General features: G+C 38.3%; 1 protein-coding gene, 1 long non-coding RNA gene and 1 other non-coding gene across 3 annotated transcripts in view; 1 reads left to right on the top strand and 2 right to left on the bottom strand.

The window, feature by feature from the left end:
• Positions 1 to 23,843, bottom strand: part of LOC130908898 (uncharacterized) — a 32,479-nt gene extending 8,636 nt beyond the window's left edge. The window contains exons 1-2 of the long non-coding RNA XR_009061671.1: positions 23,410 to 23,843; positions 7,537 to 7,662 (exon numbers count right to left, since the gene is read on the bottom strand). This is a non-coding gene — a long non-coding RNA (uncharacterized LOC130908898). The remainder of the gene's footprint in view (positions 1 to 7,536; positions 7,663 to 23,409) is intronic.
• Positions 17,093 to 17,164, bottom strand: trnac-gca (transfer RNA cysteine (anticodon GCA)). The gene has a single exon. It is a non-coding gene; the product is annotated as a tRNA-Cys (tRNA).
• Positions 17,481 to 24,148, top strand: pomp (proteasome maturation protein). Its single transcript, XM_057824818.1, has 6 exons — positions 17,481 to 17,584; positions 17,855 to 17,952; positions 18,062 to 18,122; positions 23,609 to 23,710; positions 23,784 to 23,877; positions 23,961 to 24,148. The coding sequence occupies exons 1-6, from the start codon at positions 17,582 to 17,584 to the stop codon at positions 24,026 to 24,028; spliced, it is 426 nt and encodes a 141-aa protein (XP_057680801.1). The 5' UTR covers positions 17,481 to 17,581; the 3' UTR covers positions 24,029 to 24,148.
• The last annotated feature ends 919 nt before the right edge of the window (positions 24,149 to 25,067 follow it).

Genomic DNA, 25,067 nt, shown 5'->3' with positions numbered 1-25,067 from the left:
ATTAATCTGCTATGGCAGCATATAGACACATTTTTCTATCAAACACAACAGTTGTTTTAGCTTAAGTGCAAGAGCATAAACTGCTTTTTCAGTCTTGTCTGCGTTTTCCGCCATATATATTTTTACACTGTTAATCTATTTTGATCCACTTTCTCGGCGTCTAATTTTGTGGCACAGAATTTAAACAAGATTAAAGAGCATATTTAAAAATAGGAATATTAGTTAAGCTGAATGAAGAAAATTATCTATGTTTGTAAAAGGAATGGTAATGAGGTTACTGTGTTTACTGGCAGATAGTTTACATTCAATTACATCCTGGTAGGGTACACGAAGGCTTTATCCAATAAAGCCTGGAATTCAGACAAGTAACTGTCTAAATGAATTAAAATGATTAACCTTAGACACTCTTCTCTCGGTGTATGTGCGTGTTTGTGTGCCTATATATAGATACTGTATGACTATAATCCCCATTCCATTGTTTAAATTCAAAGCATAGAGCACCGATTGCAAACAATCTCTCACTTGACTCCTAACAAGATCTTCGCTGTCATTACGCTGTACTTAAATTCAGGTTGCATGCTGTGATTAGATGTTCATATACTTCAAATTGAACTAGAGATGATTGTGGGACGCCTCTTGTCCAAAATCGATCTCCGTAAGTGATCAGTAACAACAAAATAGAAAAATAAAAACACAAATCTGACCTATGCCATCAAAACAAATCATTACATATCAAGGGTGAACTGGCATACGGGGGATTTCCCCGGTGAGCTGATGGGCCGGTGTCGGGAGAAATAACTAGGGTCGTAATTCCTAAAATAAGTTGGATTTGGTGTCACTACCAACGCGAACTGAGATCCAACATATTTGACACGTACAGGGGAAAAATATGTCTGATATGAAAAATAAGTAGGAATTGGTGACTGCGGTCAAGCCAGCGGACATTCGTGTTCACGTGGTCAAATGACCTGAAAGAAATTAGTGCCCTCGTGTAATCCAAGCATTACGGTAAATGCATTCTGACCGAGCGGCAAGGCAGTTGACTTCTGTGTGCTTTGCGTTGTTCCCAAGTCTAAAAAATACTCTCAACACCAGAGGTTGAGCTAGACTTTTTCGTTGTCTGTCATTTTGACTGACAGTGTCATAAAAATCCGGTCATAATCTATTTTTACCCGTCACTTAAATTTTTAAAATGATAATAATGACATATTCACTAGTATTTAGTTTTCATTCATTTTTAATTAATATTCTGTCCGAACAAGCTTAACAGAGAATCCACACCGTGCCATCACACATCAAGCAGATGAATATGTAACTTTTTCTCCGCAGTGACAAAAACAGCTGACCGTGGCCACAGTAGGTAGGCTACGAGCCGACCTAAGCATAGCTTTAGCTTTTTTATCGACGCGACTGACAATGACATTCTCCGGTTTCAACAAGCTATCCTTTACCATCAGCCCTGTCTTTCTTATATATCCTCTGGTTGTCCTACATCTCTTACCGTTCTTGGGGGTAATTTAGTTAGCTTTGTGTAGCGATCGCAAATGCTACTCAGTGACAGCCAACGAACACTTGTAAATTTTTCATTGATAACATATCTTAATCCTGTAATTTATTTACACTTCCCCCTCACTAAAGTTGTTTTTTTATATATATATATATAACAGAAACGGTAACAGTGGCAGTCAAATACCATTGTAATTCTTTTCAGGTCATTGTCAGACAGAAGCAGTACGGCACAACGTTACGCTAAAAAAATAAGTTAAAAATATAAAAATGGCTTACCTCTTTATCCTCTGAAAGACCATGCCAACCCAACATAACGTTTACTGCATATGAAACGTGAATGGATTCGCCGAGCTGGTGTTAAAGTCCGCGCAAGTTGATTCGGTCTTTCCTCCCTAGTTTTTGGTTCCGGAAACGTATGAAGAAAACATCCTTCATGTGTCGTAATGTCTAGAGTCGTTTCTGCAAGTTCCAAAAAAGCAATGCGTGATCGGCATGTTCGTTTTTGAAAGATTACCGGAGAAAAGTAGCACTTTTTACGTCAGGTCTATGCGAGGGTGGGTCTATAATGTCCCACTTCGGCTTTACTTCCGCTTTACGATGCGACGTCACGGTCTAAAAATAGCCTGCTTGCGGTACGCCATTGCGTGCCCGCTTGTGCATAATCAAATGTCTCAAGTGGGATTGCTGCAGAGGCTGTCCTTCATCCTCCACTGCATCAGTCCCTCTTTTTTCACCTCTTTTATCAACACCATCGTCGTTTTGGGGCTTTTTGAAGAAACTTTGGACACTCAGTTGCCTTGACATTTTTCCGAGTAAGGCCAACGACGTCATGCATCAAGAGAGACAATAGCTAATTAATATGCTCACTCGCCGCCCTGTGGTCTGGGGTGTGAATTGCAACCTGTCAAAATGACGGATGGACTTCATTTTTTTCCGTCACCGTTTTAAAAAACCGGTCAACGACGGAAAATATTCGGTTAACGCGACCCCTGCTCAACACTCTAAAATATATATCGCCACAATTGTCATCATTTAATTAAGGAAATAAAGTCGCCTGATCTTAAAACAGCTCAATTTACATGTGCGTTATTTGATTCCCCTTAGCAACCGGTCATTTTAGTAGATGGTAGGTTACAGTTCTCATTTTTGTGGCACTGTAAATCCATATATCTGACGAAATTCTGGCCAAGGTGGGTGAAGATTACTAGTAGACCTCTCTGACTACTCCCATACTCAAAACTGTGCATTTTTGCTGTCACTCTGGAGAAATGCCACACTAGCTTTACAACAAAAGCAAGATTACAGAGGAGAAAAACGCAGGTGGCGAAAAAACAAACTCCAGCTTTTTATAATATCTACAAAGAGAGTCTTCGCAAATACAACCAGGAACTGAAAAATGCAAGACAGTCATATTTTTCAGAGATCATTAGTAGAAATATTGATAATACCCGCACACTATTTTCTGTCGTTGACAAACTGACAAACCCACAAGCATCAGTACCTCAGGAATTGGCATCTGAGGTGTCCTGTAATGATTTCGCAGCATTCTTTAAACACAAACTACTGAAGATTAGACAGACTGTGTGCAACTCCTGAAATGAAATTGCCACATCAAAATCTGTATGTTTTTTGTGCATTACGTTTTTTTTTCTCCATTCGGATTTTGTCACCGTTTCTGCAACGAGACGATGTGCGTTACTATGCGTAACTACGTTGGTTGAATGAAGCGAGAAAAGTCAGAGACACTGAGAGCGAAGTATTTGTTGTGACGCCGTTGCAAACGCGATGCTAGGCTAGGTGGCTCCAATATTTCCTGACTGTAGCCGACAGCCTACAATCTACGCCTAGATATCTCATGCATATAGAACTACATGCGAAATGACAGACTTGGTGGCGTTAGTAAACAGCCGCCATTTTAGAGCAGTACACTTCTCAAAAAGGCTCTGTTGTAGTGAACCTTCCTAGCGAACCTAAGTAACTTTTTATCTAAAATACTCCTAAATCAGCAAAATCTTGACTTGAATCTATCTTTAAATGATGAAACAGTTTTAAAACTTTCACGTCGAAATGAAATAATAAATAAATGACTTCCAAACATATCAAAGGTTACTTTTTTTTTTTTTTAATGAAAAAACAACAACAACAACAACAACAACAACATAAAAGTTAACACCAGTTACTTTGCAAAGTAACTACTTACTCTTACATTCAGGTAACTGAGTTACTAACTCAATAACTTTTTGGGAGAAGTATGTTGTAACTAATTAATTACTTTTTTAAAGTAAGATTAACAACACTGGTCATAAAGAGGAAGTCTGCAGAATGAAAAGTGACGAAAGCGGAGATTTTATTCTGCCAATTTGTTGACGACCACAATTTGCCTGCAACTATTGCTGATCACTTCTCAGAATTAGCAAAAGAAATGTTCCCTGATTCAAAGATTGTATCGGTGAGTTAATTTTATCAATTGACCTTTTTAATTTATTATTAGACACACTAACGAACTACCTTCAAGTCAAACTGAATTGCGAGCTGAAGTGCCATGAAGTGCAGCCATCAGGACATGATAGAAATTGCCAAAAGTGCTACATACAATTATAACAAAAGTCACTTTTAATTTTAGAAATCATGACGTAGCTGTAGATATTGATTGTTCTTTGATTGCTCCAGGTTATATGTTACAATATTACCAATAAATTCATATTATTTTAAAAAGTGATTTTTATTTTTGTTTCATATTGCACGCTATATACAACTTTGTATGATTAGTCACTATTTGTAAGATTGCCTACGGCCTCGGGTTGACTGGTATGCTATGCCACTTTAACAAAAATTGTGTCAAAATTAAAGCCCACAGCATGCTGCCTTGACATCCTTCCTTCAAACTTTTTCAAAACTGTTTTTCATTGCATAGCCCCAGACATACTTAAGATTATAAATACTTTTCTCCAAACAGGAGAGTTCCCACAGACTTTAAAAACTGCAGTAATAAAACCTCTTCTAAAAAAAAATCTAATCTAGATGCCTCAACCATTAGTAATTATGGGCCAATATCAAATCTGACATTCTAGGGGAAAATTATCGAAAGGGGTGTGCTCGAACAGATCCAGGTTTTTATAATGCAAAACAATCTTTTTTATTCGTTTCTGTCTGGATTTCAGCCACAACACAGCACTGAGTCCGTGCTTATCAAAGTCCTAAGTGATATTTGTCGGAATACCAATACAGGCAAATCATCTGTTCTGCTACTATTGGATCTCAACGCCGCATTCGACACGGTTGATCACAACATGCTACTCGGCAGATTGGAACAGTGGGTAGGGCTCACTGACACTGCTCTTCAGTGGTTCACATCTTATTTACATGATAGGGATTTCTTTGTGTCAATCCGAAACCATCAGTCAGAACGAACCAAATTCATGTGTGGAGTCCCTCAAGGGTCCATTCTTGGACCACTCTTATTTAACATTTATATGCTTCCCCTAGCTCAGATCATGGAAAAGTATGACATCTTCTATCACATCTATGCAGATGACACACAACTCTACATTTCTGTGCCCCCATATGATTGTAGTCCCTTAGTCTCCTTGAGTAAACGCATTCATCAAATCAATGAATGGATGTGCCAGAATTTTCTCCAGCTAAATGTGGAGAAGACATAAGTGATCATTTTTTGGCCGAAAAACGAAAGGTCAAAGATAAGCACGAACCTTAGCACAATGTCACTTAAATCAAGTCAGAAATGTTGGAGTAAATATTGACTCAGACCTAAAATTTAATTGCCATCTAAACACTAAATCTGCTTATTACCACCTGAAAATAGCATGAATTAAGGGGCTTCTGACTCAACAAGACATGGAAAAACTTAAGCATGTATTAATTTTCAGTAGTTCGGACTATTGCAACAGTGTATTTACAGGTCTTTATAAAAAAAAAAAATTAAAAATCAAGCAGGAAGCTGCAGCTAGTACAGAATGCTGCTGCCAGAGTCCTTACAAATACAAGGAAATTGGACCACATTACACCAGTTTTGAAATCGTTACACTGGCTTCCAGTGAGACAAAGGATAGACTATAAAATAGTACTGCTCGTCTACAAAACACTTAATGGCCTTGGACCAAAATACATGCTTGATTTGCTGGATCGCTTTGAAACATCTAGACCCCTAAGGTCATCTGGAACTAGTCTCCTGTATGTTCCAAGAACAAGAACCAAGCAGGGTGAGGCAGCATTTAGTTATTATGTTCCTCACCTCTGGAACAAATTACCTGAAGGTCTGAAGTGTGTTCAAACTGTTAGCTTCTTTAAATCAGGACTAAAAACGCTTTTGTTTATCACAGCATATCCATAACTGTCTACATATTTCAAAATTTCCAGCTATTTGCTTTTTATTCCTTTTCTGCTTTATTTCCATTTCTGATTTCAATTTAATGTGATTTTTATTTCCTGTTTCGATTGCCTTTGTCTTAATGTTCTTTTGATTTATTGTGATTTTTATTATCTTCAAGTGATGTTAAGCACTTTGAATTGCCTTGTGTTGAATTGTGCTATACAAAGAAATTTGGCTTGCCTTGCCTTACCAATATTTAGAAAAACGAATTAAAAGTCTTTCATGTTTACTTTGATGAGGGTACAGTTCTCATTTTTGTGGTACTGTTTATCCACAGTTTTGAATACGTTCTGGCCAAGGTTGGTGAATTTTAGTGCTGGACCTCACATAATCAAAACCAAATTTTTACTGGACCTATATATATAAAAATGAAGTAAATGTCCTGCATGTGAACTTTGATCTAATTACAGTTCTCATTTTTGTGGTACTTTAAATCCATTAAATAAACACAATAAATTATTCAATATCAGTGTTGGAGCTCTCTGTCTACTCACAAACTCAAAACTATGCATTTTTACTGTACCAATATTAAGAAAAGTTTATTTATAAGTCCTACATGGGTACTTTAATTAGGTTATAGTTCTCTAATGGTTTACTCATGTTATAGTTTATTGTATCAATGACCTGTTTGCATTAAAAAAAATATGACATGCTTTAAAATCATTACACTGTTGTAACTTTTTTACTCATTAAGAGCCCGGGTTATTGTTTACTATATGATTTTTGTCCAAACCAACATCAAGTGCTGTTTTATTCCATCAAGGTACAGGTACAGGATGGCTTCCTACACCGTCCATGAAGTGGGCCGGTCTTTCAATGACTCCCAGGCCACTCCTCAACCCAGTCTGCCCCTGTTACATACAGTGGTATTCTTATTTGTAGAGGCAGAACTTATGATGCAAAAAGCTTTCATCTTACTTAAAGGGCATTTAAAATAGATGCAATGATGTCTGATGTTTTCTGTGGATAAACCGCACTCAACCCAACGTCCTTGTGACTTAAGTTCATAAAGAAAAAAAAATGCCCTAACCAAATGTCACATGGTGCCCCTGCCCGGTTATAAAATACACTTTAATACACCTTAGCAATGGCTTCTGAAGGGTCGTCGGCAGTGTAAAACATTAGAGTCAGCACAGAGCACTTTCAATATTGCCACAAGTTATCAAATAAAGCAGTGACCGGGTACACCAAGCCTTATTGATTGTCACTTCCACTTTCTCATTTGAAGTATAAGTCAGCAGAATACCTGTAAACCTTTGATTTCTGATGTTAAACCCCAACCAAAACAGCAAAAGATACTAGTTTCTTCAAGTACTGCGTCCCCATATATCATAGATCAATCCATTATTTTCAAGATGAAAATAAGATCAGTTTACCACAATTCAGTCATGTGAAAATGATTTTTAAGTCCCTTTTTCCCTTTTCTCAGCATAAGGAGCAGTCTCCAAATGCCCACGCCATTATATGCATTTTGCTATGGGCACATGGGGATGATGGTAGAATTGGTGTTTCCTGCATTGCGCAGCAGTTCTCAGTGTAACATGGGAAGAATCAGTCACAATGTTTTTGATATCCTCCCAATCTTATTTAACATTATCCACACATAGTTGTCTGCATGCAGTTCTTTATATACGTACATGTGGTAGTACTTTGTGTGCTTCAACTTAACTGGCGGACTAGGGCGGGGGAGTGGCCCTCGAGTCATCGAAAGACCGGCCCACTTCATGGAAGGTGTTGGAAGTCATTCAGCCAGCAACACAAGCCTTGATGAAAAAGAAACAGCATTTGTCTTGGACAATAATCATATAATAAACAATAACCCGAGGCCTTAATTAGCCTACAGTAAAATAATTATAATAGTGTAGTGATTTTAAAGCATGTAGTGATTTTAATGCAAACAGGTCATTGATGCAATGAACTATAACATGAACAAAACTTATTGGAGAGCACTAATAAGAGAAATGTAACTTGATCATAGCACACATGTAGGATTTTTTATTAAAAGTTTCTAAATATTGGTACAGTAAAAATGCATAATTTTGAGTGTGTGAATTGTCAGAGAGGTTCACCACTAATATTCACCAACCTACGCCAGAACTTATTCAGAATTGTGGGTTTACAGTACCACAAAAAAGGAGAACTGTAACCAGATCAAAATTCAGTAGGGCTTTTAGTTCATTTTTCTGAATATTGGGACGGTAAAAATGCATAGTTTTGAGTATGGGAGTAGTCAGAAAGGTCTACTAATAATATTCACCAACCTTGGCTAGAATTTATTCAGGATAGTGGATTTACAGTACAACAAAAATGATAACTGTAACCTACTATCGTAGACTTCATAATGTATTGACGGCGCTGGGCAGATAAATAGGGGGCCTACATTGTTGGCGAGGCTGTTAAAGCTCACCGAGTGGAATCACAGAAAAAGAGCATTTTTTGTTGAAAATTCTAGTGAATAAATGCTTAAATCCCTGAATTCTTTATAGATACAGACGTAAAACAGTCTCGATTCTTGGTTAAAAGCAAAAAAAACAAAAAACGTGCAGTTAGCATTTATTTTACGTAAATATGTCGAAGTACAATGCTAGTCTGTTAGTGAATGTGGCTAGAGGCCGTCTGATGTAAATAGAGCTTTTCTGGTGAAAATTCTTGTGAATAAATGCTTGAATCCCCGAATTCTTTATAGATATGGACGTAAAACAATCTCGATTCTTAGTTTAAAAAAAAAAAAAAAAAAACGTGCCCTTAGGATTTATTTTACGTAAAAATTACGAACTACGATGCCAATGCAGTAGATCAGGGGTGGGCAAACCAGTCCTCGAGGGCCGCATTGGGTCCTGGTCTTCCACCTGTTTCAGCACAGACAGTTTAACCAATGAGGTTTAAGTGGAAACAAGAAGCACCTGACTGCAATCAATTAATTGCATTTGTAAGACACCAGATTGGTGAAAGGCTGTCCTCATGATGGGTTGGAACAAAATTCCGCTCCCACTGCAGCCCTTTGTGAATCCTCGAACAAAGCACTCCTGAAACAATCCTTTCTGTTTGTATGCGGTAAACTTTTCGTACTTTTTCAACAGAAATCCAGCATTAGATCGCTGCGTGCATGTGTTTGTGAATAGCTCCTCTTAATGTGGGCGGCCCTCTCCTTGAATGGAAGACGCAGTGCATGACCGATTTGACCCGTCAATACATTATGAAGTCTATGCTACTATCTTCTAAAACGATCCGTTACTCAGGGGAATCGCATAAGATTGTACTGACGTGACAGCACACATAACGCACATGTAGATAGAGCGGACTTAAGATCAGGTGACAATAATGGCGTTATACATTTTGGAGTGTTAAGGACATTTAATAGTTGGGAACAATGCGAGCACATGGAAGTCAACTGCATTGCCGCTCGGTCAGAATGAATTTACCGTAATGACTGAATTACGCGGTGCACTAATTTTAGGGTCCGCTCATTTTGATTACGTGGTGCGCTAACTTTAGGGTCCGCTCATTTGACCACGGGACTACGAACGTCCTCTGGCTTGACCATAGTTTTACGACGATACTTATTTCTCCCAACACCAGCCCAGCGACCAAATCCCCGGTATCTCCGTATGCCAGTCCGCCCTTGGACTTTAAGGACAATCATATTAGTTCAATCTCTATATTCCATTTGTCTTGCCACACAGTGTAGAAGCTATCGATTGCACCAACTACACAATGCACAAAAATGAGGTCGCTGCTGTCCTTGTACAGTTGTCCATCCCTCTATTTTACTATCACCTCTTCTCACTAGGATCTAAAGGTACAGTAAATAGCATTTTTGCTGACATGCTATTTAATAGGCACAAACATACCTGCTTCTGCTGCATTAGTGAATTAAAAAAAGACATTAAAATCATAGCATGACAAACAATAAATGTATGATAAGAAATGTTGGTGTCGGCAGACAAAAAGAGCCCCTATATGAAAGAAATGAGTGAGTGATAAGACAGGCAGCCGTGACGATAAGGCAGCCGTCATAATGGCGACAGTGACTACGAACTGACGACGATGCAGAAAGTTGAAATAACCACACCTTCAGCCTTCCTGGGGGACCATAAAACAGACAGTAGGTGGACAGTTGGGGAAGAACCTCTCACATCCCCACGGACATCTGATAACTGATGGACACAACATTCTAAATTGGCGCATAGACTTCATAATGGTATTGACGGGTCAGATACACCGCGCCTCGTCTTAAAGTAGGGGCTGCCCACATCAAGAGGAGCTATTCACAAACACGCACGCAGCGATCTAAGGCCGGATTTGTTGAAAAAGTACGAAATCGGTACCGCACACAAACAGGAAGGATTGTCTCAGGAGTGATTTGTTCTAGGATTCAAGGAAATTATTATATTTTTCATAAGTTTTTTTTTTTTTTTTGCTTTTAACCAAGAATCAAAACTGTTTTACGTCCATATCTATAAAAAATTCAGGGATTTAAGTATTTATTCACATGAATTTTCAACAAAAAAAGCTCTTTGTCTGTGATTCCACTCGGTCAGCTTTGACCGCCTCGCCAACAATGCAGGCCCCCTATTTATCGGCCCCGCATTCCGTGAATACATTATGAAGTCTATGATTGCCGTTGCACACTTCCTGGCTGATGCTGACAAACGATAACTCCGTTGCCTCGATAACAGTGACCATAAACTCTTTTGCACAATCCAAGACTGATGCCACGCCTGGACAACAGCCCATCGGATCATCCTCCCTTCAAAATGGCTGAACACTCCGGCATAGGTTGTCAATTCTTTAGATAATAATAATAATAATAATACATTTTATTTGTAGAGCGCTGTTACAAATACTCAAAGACGCTTTAGAGTTGAAACAAAAAACAGCAAACAACGTGAACAGTACAAAACAATTTAAAAAAAGTAATAATTATACATTAAAAGCTAGTTTAAAAAGGTGAGGTTTTAACAGTTTTTTGAATGTGGGAAGTTCTGAACAGGTACTGATGGGTTTAGAGAGTGAGTTCCAAAGGGAGGGGGCAGCAATGGAGAAGGCTCTGTGCCTCCAAGTTCAGTGTGTTAATGCCTAGATGCCTACGGGTATGCGGCTAGAATGGGACCCTCGGCCCAATTTTTCCCATCTGTTTGCCTGCCACATAGACTTCATAATGATATTGACGGAGCGCTGGACCGATTAATAGGGGGCCTGCATTGACAGCGTGGCTGCCAAAGCTAACCGAGTGGAATCAATGACAAAGAGCTTTTTACGTTGAAAATTCTTGTGAAAAACGAAAAATATAACAATTACCTTGAATCCTCGAATAAATCACTCCTGAGACAATCCTTCCTGTTTGTATGCGGTACAGCTTTCATACTTTTTCAACACAAATTCAGCGTTGGATCGCTGCATAAGTTAGTCTTCCTGGAGTGTTCCGGGAGTCAGATAGTGGTTACAATAACATGAACGTTTGGCTTAGAGGTCAATTGCCAATAGGTCCCAAGTGAGCTAAACTATCCAGCTGACTGTGGGCAAAAAAAAAAGACAGGATAAACACCACGGTTCAACTGTTAGGTTCACATAAGGTAAGACAAGCATGTGTATTCAGGGAACAGACATTTTAGCAAGCGTTCATGGCAGTTATAATATTATTATATGAGCCATATTGGATAACCATAATAATCAAAGATTATTATTACTAAGGGTGTAACGGTACATGTATTTGTATTGAACCATTTCGGTAGGTGGTACTCGGTTTGGAACGGTGGCGTACCAAATGAGTTTCTGACGTAATGTAACCCTTACTTTTCGAGGCTGTGAGTCGATCGGGTTACAATTTCTTTGTGTAGATTATATTTACTCTGTCTTCTCTACTATAATGAGGACCAACACGGTAGGACAGTATAACCCAGAAACATCAACGGCGCGACATGGCCGCCGCGAGAACGCAGTGAAACGAGGGCATTAAAGTCAATCAGCCAATGCACACCAGTCGCAGTGCGGGCGCGTGTCAGACTCGTCCCAGAAGCGGCTCAACACGATGCACACGAAAAGAGCGGCAGAGTTTATTATTTGACGCGAGACGCGACCCACCTGCATCAATACTACTACTGGTAGCTAGGATCGGGCAGACCGGAAGTCACTCGTGGAAATATACGGTAGATCCGGCCGATTTTCAAACTAATATGCAATCGTAACCCACTTTTTGAGTCCACCAGATCTCTTGAGTGGTAGATCGGCGCACAGTTGACTTGTCTTTGTTGATTTACTGCTGTCTTCTCTGCTATAATAATAACCCTGTGTCCCCGTGGTCGATACAAAAACCCTCCTACCACAACAATACAAGTAGGAACTAATATTCACATTGGAACTAAAGTTATACAAAATAAAATATACAATATAAATGAATACTACATCACATTTGTAAAATATAAACACATAACAAAATAAACAATAGCCCATTTAAATAAAATAAATTGAAATGAGCAAAAATACCTGTAATTAAATAATAAGAATTATACAAAGATCCTGCTTACACAATTAAATGTAATAATTTCTATGTGGCGCTTTAACTTGAGAAAATCCACCAATAAAGCTTAAAAAAAAACATTTTTTTTTAAATGATTCATTGAGGCATTTCATTTGTAAAATACATGTTAAAATCTTTGTCATTGGGATTGCTTTTCTCTTTAGCACAGGATTTCTTTTTTCTTCTTTCTTTCAGAAAGAACGCTGACCAATGCGCGGGGTCTAGAAGGCAAATTGTTGTTAATAGCCGCTACTTTTTGAGCAGAATTCTAGCTTTGTATAGGCTGATGTTCCTATTGTTGAAAGCACAAAGGTGTGTAATAAACAACTAGCACATTTATATTTTGCATTTTGTTTTCTTACTGTACCGGAAATGAACCGAACCGTGACCTCAAAACCGAGGTACGTACCGAACCGAGATTTTTGTGTACCGTTACACCCCTAATTATTACACAAAAGCCCCTCTGTTTTGTTTTATATTATTTTTCTGTGGCTAGTTGCTACAACACCTGACCACCATGAACTGACTCCAGCAGACAAAGGCAAAGGTGGCGCTCAAATAAAAGTCATCAAATGCTATCACTACGCGCTTGTCATTGTAATGAGCATGTAGCTGATCCTTTCTTTAGTCATTTGCTGCTTTCAAGTGACTGTATTGTGGTACTGCATTGAGGTTTCAGGCAGTCGCACAGAATGCAATAACTTCAGTCAATGAAGTAACTGCAGTAGAAGCAGTGTGAGCTCAGTTCACACTCAGGGATGGTGTGAATGGCTGTCTCCCCTATTGCTACGTGACTCTTGAAAGGACTGGTCGGAATTTTTCTTTCATTTTGTCTGCGTTTCACATGTGAATATCAACCAAATCAAGTCAATTGCGTCCTTTTAAATTGGAATGCAAAACTAGGTGATGACATAATGGGTGCCGCTGGCTGTATTTCAAAGCCTCAGCTTGGACTCATGCCACTGTAATCATCACATCACATGAAAAGAAGATTGGCAGAACGGTGCCATGTGATACTGTCAAATACTCCATAAGCGTGTGCATACACAAAACATCAGCTATATGGATATTCATGTGGCCATATTTTCTTTGTAATTGTGCTGCATCATAGTGAGAGCATTTTTCTGAAGGGTGAAATGACACCTCTCACTGATGGAGTGCAGTACCACACCAAGAGACCACTCTAGCATGTTAAGAGATTCAAAAGAGGTCATTGACTCTGCTGACCTGATTTTCTCAGGCAGCTCATATAGCTTCAGGTCTGTGAATAGTCTACCACATCTACTTTAGCTTTTAATAATAAATCAGGGTTTCTACAGGTATCAGCAAATCTCCTTTAATGATTTTTAATGCCACTTTAAATTAATTTAATCCCCATACCCAATTACAGATAGTTTCACACACACGAATTGTGAGTTATCCAATAATTTTTAACTGATTACCGATATTGTCCAACTCCAGAAATCCGACACCGATACCAAACCGATACCGATATGTGTAGTCGTGGAATTAACATTTTTATGGCTGGAGACTTTAATAATGATAAATGTAACAACTTCAAGATTTTCCAATAACCTTTCTGTGAAAAATTAGAGAACAATTACATATGAAGTTATGGAAAAAGTGCCTATATTGCAGCACTAGATTTGTTGTTGAAATCAAAATAGTGCAAACATCATTTCTTTTTCGACCAAGTGCAAGTGTAAAATGCCAATAAGATAATGCCACGCATACAGCTCACACAGTGCTTGTGTCTCAAAATAACAAAGGAACACAGCTTCAGTACAATGAATGAGGTACATAATGAGTTTATAATTCATTATTTTGTAGTTTATAATTATTATTTTTTCATTTGTTTATTTAATTCTTGCACCATGAATGCAAATGGTCTGTTCACCAAACAAATTCAAAGCATCTTAGTTTGGAGACATCTAATGGTCAATAAGCATTTCTGCTGTGCTAAGCTGTGACCAGCAACTGTACAAAGGCAGAAGGCTTCTGCATTCACTTTGAAGGCAACATGCATATTGACCCAAAATCGATAATGATAAACCAATGTCAATATTATTTGATATCATTTTAAAATTAATTTGTCGGGTAGTCGATAGTATCGGCTCTCTTATCCCGTAATGATCTTATGTAATCTTCCTATCCAGCTACCTGATAATATCAGCCAACTCTAATAAATAATGTAACTGTCAAATTTACATAATTTTTAATGCTAAATAAATTCAATCAATCAATTCAATGACTTTTAATAGTTTTTGTGTATATTACGTTTCGTGTATTTTTATCATGCTTTTAAATGTTTAATGCTTTTAATGTTTTTTTCCCCCCCTGGCATAAAACCTGTAAATTTCACTTGGTACTTTTTGGGCCAATGATCTTAAAGTGGATTATTATAGCGATTGTGTGCGAATATGTGTTCGTACGTGACTGGACCTTCAATGTCAGTGTCAAGTCATGTACGCACCTTTTGTTGCATATATGGTTCTGTTGGGCCCGAGTGCAGCCTTTGACACAATCGACCATAATATCTTATTGCAGAGATTAGAATGTGACATAGGCATTAGAGGAGCAGCCCTCTGCTGGTTTAAATCATATTTATCTAATAGGTACCAGTTTGTCAATGTAAACCAGCAATCATCATCGTACTCTAGAGTTAGATATGGTGTGCCGCAAGGATCGGTCCTCGGGCCCACCTTGTTTACGCTGTATATGCTTCCTCTAGGTAATATCATCAGAAAACATAGCATTAACTTTCATTGTTACGCTGACGACACACAACTGTATTTATCAATTAAACCTGAGCAGGTCAGGCAAGTAGAAAAACTAAGCGCCTGCATCCGAGATATAAATACCTGGATGAGCACTAACTATCTTCTACTTAACCCTGAAAAGACAGAAGTCCTTATAATAGGCCCGAAAAGTGTGAGAGACTCTTTAGCTGCCCAGATAGTCACTCTGGACAATGTAAGTGTAGCCTCCAGCGCCACAGTTAAAAACCTAGGAGTTTTATTTGACCCTGACTTATCGTTTAAAGCACACATTAAACAAACCTGTAGAACGGCTTTCTTTCACCTGCGCAACATCGCCAAAATTAGAAATATTTTATCTAAAAGCGATGCAGAAAAATTAATTCACGCGTTCGTTACATCGAGACTGGATTACTGTAACTCCCTACTTGCAGCTTGTCCTAAAAGCTCTCTAAAAGGTCTTCAGCTAGTCCAAAACGCAGCAGCAAGACTTTTAACAGGAACCAATAGAAGAGAGCACATCACCCCTGTGCTCCAGGCACTTCACTGGCTTCCAGTCGAGTTTAGAATTAAATTTAAAATACTCCTTCTTACATTTAAGACCATTAATGGGTCGGGGCCATCTTATCTCACCGATGCTCTGGTTCCATACCGCCCCAACAGAACACTCCGATCTCAGAATGCAGGTCTACTGGTCGTTCCCAGGGTTTATAAAAGTACTGTCGGAGCTAGAGCCTTTAGCCACCAAGCCCCTGTTTTATGGAATCAGCTTCCAGCTAGTATTAAAGAAGCCGAGACAGTCTCCACATTTAAGATTAGATTAAAAACGTTCCTATTCGACAAAGCTTATGGTTAGGCTAGTTGAAGTCGGAGTAGACTCACAGTTTAGTCTAAGCTGCACTAGAAGCTATAATGCTGGGGGCAGTACAGCCGCTGAGTTCTATCTCCTTTTCTTACTCTACCTACCACTTGTCTTAATTTATTTCTATTTTCCAGTGTTAATATCTATTTGTCTAGTCTCTTCATCACTAGTCACCCGGTGTCCCCTTTCCCCCTCCCCTCTGGGGAGGGGCTATTTTTCAGCTGCAGCCTCCTGACTGTCCGGACCCCTGGCTGGATAGACGTCCTCGCTGCTACCCCCGTCTCATCTGACTAGAGGGACCTCTTCTTGCTCATTTACTCCACTGTATTTTTACGGACTATAACTTCGCTTGCTAATTCCCATTAGCAGTTCTGGGGTTCCTGTCTATCCGTCCTGGGAGTGGATCTCTCCTGACTGTGGTACTCCCCAAGGTTTCTCATTTTTCTCCCAATTGACTCTGGAGTTTTTCCTTGCCAGCATGGAGGGTCTTAAGGATAGGGGATACCCAGGACTTGAATTGTATCTATTCATCTTTGTTGCGTCATTTCTAATTGTGTATCATATTGCCTCTGTAAAGCCCTTTGAGACTTCTGTTGTGATTGAGGGCTATACAAATAAAATTGAATTGAATTGAATATGGTCTTCAATGCAAAACACGGGCCTACCTGTAACTTGATGAGTTGTTGGATTTACAACATGATCTGGCCGTAAATGGGGGGATTTTCAGATGCATGGTTGGAAAACCGCTGAGTGCATATCTAAATCATTCATTAAAGACCAGAAATTATCCATGGTTGCATTGCATCAACTAAAGAAAAATACTTTTTGAGATGTATTTTTTTCTCATGGCATTATGCTGCCCTCTGCTGTTGTAGTTTGGAAACAACAGGCACCATTTTAGAATAACGGAACACCCTTACATGTCAAAACTCACAATACAACAGCACACATTGTTTCACAGCAGAATTCTATGGAGGAATCTAACTCCATAGAATTCGGTATTGATGACGGGACCCCTAGTACAAACGAGAAAGGTCCAATAAATGTACAAAATGAGGGGGCACCCGGATTTGAACCGGGGACCTCTTGATCTGCAGTCAAATGCTCTACCACTGAGCTATACCCCCTTGACGGACGACGACGTGAGCATTTGGCAATATAAAAAAATCCCTCTTCAAATATTTGGTAAAAATTTACCTATTTCTTATTTATTTGATTATACTAATGACAAACATACCAGCGGGACTGCTTTAGTCTTGGATAGGGTATCATACCTAAGAACTATTCGATGGGAAAACAATTTAACTTAGCTTTTTTTTTTTTAAATTAAAAACAAAAAACAAAACAATTAAAAAATAATAATAATGATCAGAACAGAATGTTAGATTTTTCACCGTTTGACGATAAATTTCAGTCTCTGGAGCTAAACTGAAAACATTTATCAGCTTGACGCATATTATATGACGTCATGACCGGAAATAGCGTGTTGAAAATGCGACACATTACCGACTGTTGAAAAAAGAAAGTGAAGTCGTCTGTTCATAATGGTACGTTCATTCTCTTTATTGTCGTTAAGTGAAAGTAAGAGAATTAGTCTAATATGTAATCCCATCGTTATTCATACAGTAACAATTTGTGAGGTTTTCTTCGACATTATCGAGACAGTTCCAATTATTGTGAATCTGATTAGTCACTGGTGCCAGTGAGCGTTAGCTAGCGTTTGTCATGCGAGTTTCCTTTATGTGGCTAAGGTATTTTTAATGTTTTTGATAACGCTTTCTTTTGAATTACTAACAAATATACGGTATGCATATTAGAATTCTCGAGGTATCCACTCACAGCTGAAAGACAGCGTACCGGCAACTGGCTTGTGTCCACCGGGGGCTTATGGCGCTCATGATACGCTTCGCAACGGGTAAGTTAAGGCTATATTTAACTTTTTATTTTAAGTCAAAAGTAGACGAATACTCATTGATATGCATGGATTACGTGCAGATTATGTATATTATTTCTTTTACTGATAGGTTCAGCAATGTGAAAAATGAGATCATTCCTGCCCATCCACTGGAGCTGTCAGAAAAAAATGTAAGTAGGTGGGAATAACAGCCATTTTCAAAATCCCAAAAAGCATTTTGGTGCTTTTATGTGTCCAATGTGCGGCATCAATACAGTGCTACCTTGATTCATAGTATTGGCACTGAAACCAGTGTTGTTTTAGGCAGCCCTTTTAATTTTCATCTTTGGCCATGTCTACACGTAGCAGGGTATTTGGCAAAAAGAAGAACATTTTCTGCAGTTATCCTATCAGCCCATCATCCACACGCACGTTTTGGGCATTGAAAACAAGAGTTCTTAAAAACTCTTACCAAAGTGAAGATGTGCGAATTCTGCGTTTGTGGATTCATCATTTAGACACTGACAACTAAAGATTTAACTGTGGAAATGTCACTGACTGTGACAAACTTTGTTCCGATGTCACACCAATGTTTACATTGTTTTAAAAATTAATTCGAGTAATTTTATTCGCCTGTAGGAATCGTTTAATTTTGCCACCTCTAAGAATCACGTTTTGCCCGGACTACTTTTAATGCGGGGCAACGCGCTGACGTCACGTGCGTAGTGGAACAAGCAATAATACCTGACTACAGCCGACAGCTGCTACAAACTATGCCAACATTGTTAAAAACTGCGCCCGCATCACATGTATATTGGATGCGAAATGACAGACTCGGCACTGTTGGCACATGTACATAGAACTATGGGAAAAGACAGACTCACCGGCGTTGGTAAACAGCCGCCATCTTAAGGCAGTAGACTTCTCATCGCTGATAGATAAGATTAATGTTGCTGTACCTTGCAAACATAACGTTTGCCCTGCGGAGGGCTAGGTTTTTATTAATTATGACGACTTTCGATGCGTGGCTAACATGTCTTACAGGCTTTATTTAATCTGTAAAAACACATCGCTGTACAGTGACGAGGGCGTAAAATAAAAACATAATAAAGCTAACTGTCATTTTTAGCTCAGTACCCAATGTTGGATAAAAAAACAAGTAGCACTGGTGCCTAATGTGCTCCAATACAGCAGCAGGTATCATACATTTATTTTGAACACTGCAAAAACTCAAAATCTTATCAGGACTTACAATTTAGACTTAAAACTGAAATAGAATCTAAAAATAGCTTGACAAACTGAAATTTAATGGAAACACGTGGGAAAAACACCTAACTTTTGACTGATTTGTATTATCAAGCGTAATGACATTTTTAGGTAAGAAATAAGATTTTTTTTTTTTAATATTTATAAAAGATCTAGAAGTTGTTTGAGTGAAAGCCGTGAATTTTTTTTTTCCAGTCACATCTGAGATGCAATTTGTCTGTTTTCAACAATTTACATCGAAAACAAAGACATTGATTGTCAGAAAATGGTTCAATTAGGTGAAATGTCTTGTTTTCTCATGTATATATATAATTTCTCTTTACCTAAAAAAAAAAGTTTACTCCATAGAATTTTCAGTCGCATACTCGATTACTAAAATATTCGATAGCTGCAGCCCTACATTGTTTATGTTTAGATCTAATTCTTAGACAGGTGCTTTTTGCTTCTATTTATTTACAAACTCTTGCAGTACTTCAAATTGAAGAAGTCATGCGAAGGATGGGGGTATTATGAACAATTATTTTTCGCCCAGTTATGAATGTACTTAAAAACGAATAAATGCGGTTGGCTATGAAATCTTTTTTTTTTTTTTTTTTTTTTTTTTTTTTTTTTTTTTTTTTTTTTTTTTTTTTCCCTACAAACGTGCTGGTGTAGACTTAATTTTTTCAGGACGTATGAGGGCAGGCTCCTCGGTTTAAAAAAAAAAAAAAAAAAACTGCTAATACTAGGTGTAGACATTTAGACTTTTGGATGAAAATACCTGTCATGTTTTAGTCAGAGGTGGGTAGAGTAGCCAAAGATTTTAATGGAGTAGCGTTACTTCTGAATAATATTACTGAAGTAAAAGTAGACTTAAAAAATTTACTCAAGTACAAGCAAAATAGTCGTCGCAAAGAATAAAAGAATACAAGTAATTGGCAACATTGTGAGTAACTGCTTAGTGTCAGATTTTATTTTTTTCTCAGCACAACCTCATATATATGAACTGTTATTATCATACTGTACTATAGTCCAGTGTTCCCCAACCTTTTTTGCACCACAGACCGAAGTGATCTGGGCCTTTTTTTTTCACGGACTGGCAATGTGTGACAGAAAATAACAGTACATATAAAATAACACGATGGGACTAAAAACGAACATGAAGTGCGGGGAAAATGTAACTCGCCATGCGCTGAATCAACTTTTTTTTTTTTTTTTTTTTTAAACAGCGGCCTCTCCTAAAACATGACGCCAAATATCCTTGGTTGCAAGTGTAATGAGATCTTCTCCAATCGTGAGGCACAGGCCAGATTGCGGTCATTAACGAATTATTTATTATTTCTCTGCGGCCCGGTATCAAATGTGCCATGGACTCGTACTGGTCCCAGTTGGGGTTGGGTTGCTGAGCCTCTTACATCACTGTATTATTGACCCATTACCTGTCCAAAGAGCACGAGTGCCCTCTAGGGGAGAAAAAACGTTGTTACCTCTCAATGGTATAATGGACTCATATGTATTTTTGCGACATCTTATTGGTGAAACAGGTAGCGCTACTGTCGGCATCTCTGGCAAAAATAATGTTAATATATAGAGCAAAGAAGAAAAATGTAATGACTCTAGCGTAGCCGAAAGTATCGGAGAGCGAGTAGCGTTTCTTCTTCAAAAATCTACTCAAGTAAAAAAAAAAAGTAAAACGTGTGGTAAAACTACTTTAAGAAGTACACTTTTCTCAAAGTTATTCAAGTAAATGTAACAGAGTAAATTTAACGCGTGACTACCCACTAGGGCTGGGCGATATGGCCTTAAGTACGTATCACGATAAATTGAGCAGATTTACCTCGATAATGTGGGGATGGCGTGGCTCAGTGGTGGAGTAGTTGTCCCCCAACCGAGAGGTTGTGGGTTCGATTCTCCACCCTGATGAACTCTAAGTATCCTTGAGCAAGATACTGAACCCCGCATTGCGCTATACAAGTATAACACCATTTACCATGACGATAAATTCGCCCAAGCGGACTGTTATACAATTTGAATCAATGCATGGAATACAAGTTAAGTTTCTCGTTAAATTTATTTACCAGCTTTCAATTTAACAATTGCACATGCAGTCTAAACATTAAGTATTAAAAAGAATCTTGTAAACAATAAGAATTCTAGTGTGAACATTTATAACAGCTTGTATGACTTGAAAAGTGTGCAACATTATAAAAATCAATATGACGACTGTGCAAACATGTCCTGAAACCTTGACGTAAACACTTGTGTTGAATAATTGTTTTTTTTTCCAGAACATTTTTTAATACATGCACCCCCTACACAGACACAACCAAATTAAAGCTGTATTGCTCTGATGCCAATTAAACATTTAAGATTTTATGATGGCAGAATAAAGCAAACACATACAGAAAAATAGCTGTGGCCATTAAACTGTCATATTATATATAGGCTTCACTGTTGGATTATACTTTATGCTGAGTGCTTTACCATCATGAAAGCTTTCAGAGAAATCACACAGAGATACCAAATAACGCGACATAATGATTGCTACATGAAGTCCGTGCCCAGTCCACTCATTAATTTCAGCCGTTTCGACAAGGTTAGAGCCGCTATCCGACTCCATCACGTTCATTTGTAGCCGCTGTTAGCCGCTAGCGTTAGCCTGTGGCTTGGCTACCAGAAGAAAGCACTGAAAGCATCCTCTCCTGAAATAGTGAGAACCAGTGAGGACAGCGAGTGAAAGCCTGTCTGGAACCCGCCAAGAGTTTACTTAATGTCGGGGGAAAGTTTGGCGAAGGTAACTTAAGCCCGACTCCATCTCGTTTACTTGTAGCGTTAGCCGCTAGCGTTAGCCTACCGGGCTGCTGTTTGTTTGGCTTCCTAAAACCACGTGACTCCATACGTAAGCACACTGTCTGCTTTCTTAAAGGGGAATGAACATAGCCGAACAACACAAGAGTCAAAGCGGGATGAAAATACTATTTTCTTGTTTTATTAAATTACCGAATTTACCGACATGATCAAAATGACGTCGGTCATCGTGAAGAATTTCGGTAACGGTAAATTTTCGGTTTACCGACTTGCTCTACTACCCACCTCTGATTTGAGTCATTTCAAAATGTGTTCTTCTTCATCTAGTTTTTGTCAACGCTTTATCTAAGTGTGTTTGAAATTTTAGTCCAAAAATAAAGGTTTCCAACTATTTCAAATCAACATTGACAGAGGATCACATACCGTAGCGTCTACAAGGACAACGCAGAGTTTGTGATTATAATACACACTTAGCAGGAAAACATATTATTTTCAATTCCTTATAGGGACCTGTATGCCAGGAACTGTATGTAAAAATAGTTGTTCAAGAGTTTAAGACGAGATTCGCAACGCTAAATGCTAATGTCAACGTGAATGCAATGCTAACGCTACGAGTTACATTTAGTGTGTGATGATTGCCCCCTTAAGACGTAAATTTATAGAAAAATTACTGTATGTCATTCGTTTGTGCTGAAAAAAATTTCGATAATGTGGCAATCGTTTCGGAGATATTAACATTTCTTTTATAGATCAATCTGAGGTCCACCAGCCCCCTATTTTAATTAAAAATGGCTAAAAAATTTGTCAATCGTCTGTGCTGCTATTTTTTTAAAGATTTTGAGATATTAGTTTCGTGTGGTGAGCCCCCCCATTTATTGCAAAATGGACCCGTAAATGTGCCATTCATTTATGTGATGTTTGGGCTAGTTGTTGGAACACACCTCTTTTATTCAGAGAGTTGGTACGCTTCGTCAGCCGCGATGCAGTTGCTGCGATTTAATGTCATCAGTGGAAATTAATATCTCAATATTTATAAACTGACTCATTCTTGTCTTAGAAACTGGCATGCATATCATTATGTTTTAGCATAGACTTCATTACGTATTTACGGGGCGCGGGGCCGATAAATAGGTTGCCTGCATTGTTGGCGAGGCTATCAAAGCTGACCGAGTGGAATCACACACAAAGCTTTTTTCGTTCAAAATTGTGAATAAATGCTTAAATCCCCGAATTCTTTAAAGAAATGGACGTAAAGCAGTCTCGATTCTTGGTTAAAAGCAAAAAAAAAAATTGCAGTTAACATTTATTTTACGTACAGTAAATATTGCGAACTATGATGCCAATGCAGTAACGGCTAATTTCTCCCATTGATTTTTTTCCTGATGTTTCAAAATGCATGCATGGTACAAAAAATATAAGAATTACCTTGAATCCTTGTACAAATCCCTCATGAGACAATCCTTCCTGTTTTGTATGCGGTACAGCTTTCATACTTTTTCATGAAATGATGACCTCCTTCTTCTCCCTATATTTTTCATTAGTGCTTCTAATAGCGATGACTTTAAATGCTATCTTTGTTACACTTCCTTTAATGCTATGATGTGTTTTTATTGTATTATAACAGTTCCAGTTGAGCCAGGACAAGATGAATTTCTCGTCCCTCAGGACCATCCAGGGGCTTCATGCCCCACTCAAATTGCAGATGGAATATAGGGCAGCTAAACAGGTAAAACAAACATATTTCTTCTTCTTTTGTCTCATTTCCATTGTTGCCCTTCAATTCCTCTTTTTATTTCCAGATCCAGCGTCTTCCATTCTTGCAGAGCTCCAACCTTGCGCTGGACACACTGAGAGGCACTGATGAATCCATTGGCTTTGAAGACATCCTCAATGGTGACACGCCAACTCTTTTACAGAGTCATAATTGTCCCATAATAGTTGTTAAACAGTCAAACTTTTTTGTTTGTTTGTTTCAGACCCAACACAGAGTGAAATGATGGGTGAGCCACACATGATGGTGGAATGCAAGCTGGGATTGTTTTAGAAGATGAACAATTTGTTATCGTGTCTGTTTGATGTGCTGTAACTGAAGTGACCAGCACAGCTTTTGTATTATTCCAAATTGTATGGCAGTTCTAATAAAAGCCAATAAACATGCTCATAATATTATTTTTGACTCTACATTGGGAAATATTGTTTTAGTTGAAAATAAAGCAATGTCTTTTTTTCGCCAGTAACTGAATATATTTCCAGTTACACAATTCAAAAGGCACAGTAACTTGGTTAAAGGCTAAAATTCTTCATTCTATTTGCTCGGGTAATATCAACTTGTCTAAATTAAATTATTCTATTAGCGAGACAGCACTGTACACTTTTGGAGTGTTGCATATTTGAACATTTTAATCTAGCTTGTATAAACCCAGCTTGTTTGTGTGTAAGCAAATACCGATTTAATGTACATTAATGTAGAAGGAAATACAAACTATATTCTATTTCTGACCTACTTATGGTTGACAACTCCCTAAAAAATAAGTGCCACCTCATTGGTACAGTGGTATGAAAAAGTATCGGAACCTTTTGGAATTTCTTACATTTCTGCATAAAGTCACCATGGAATGTGATCTGATTTTTGTCAAAAATCACACCAATGGAAAAAAGTCTGCTTTAACTGAAACCAAACATTTATAGGTTTTCATATTTTAAGGCATACAGTATGCAAACAATAACAGAAGGGGGAAAATAAGTGAAGCATCACATTTAATATTTTGTGCCCCCACCCCCCTTTGGCACCAATAACTTCAACCAGACGCTTCCTGTAGCTGCAGATCAGTGGCACATCGATGAGGACTACTCTTGTCCTTATCTACTCTACAAAACTGCTGTAGTTCAGTCAGATGTCTGGCATGAATCCCTGTCTTTAGGTCATGCCACAGCATCTCTATAGTGTTCAAGTCTGGACTTTGACTTGGCCACTCCAGAATGAGTATTTTGTTTTCCTGAAACCATTCTGAAGTTCATTTACTTCTGTGTTTTGATCATTGTCTTGTTGCAGCATCCATCCAGTTTTTAGCTTCAACTGTCTG

This window comes from Corythoichthys intestinalis, chromosome 20 (genome assembly GCF_030265065.1).
Source record: "Corythoichthys intestinalis isolate RoL2023-P3 chromosome 20, ASM3026506v1, whole genome shotgun sequence".
Classification (NCBI taxonomy): Eukaryota; Metazoa; Chordata; class Actinopteri; order Syngnathiformes; family Syngnathidae; genus Corythoichthys; species Corythoichthys intestinalis.
The sequence above is the reverse complement of the archived record's forward strand: the minus strand, read 5'-3'. Positions and strand labels throughout refer to the sequence as shown.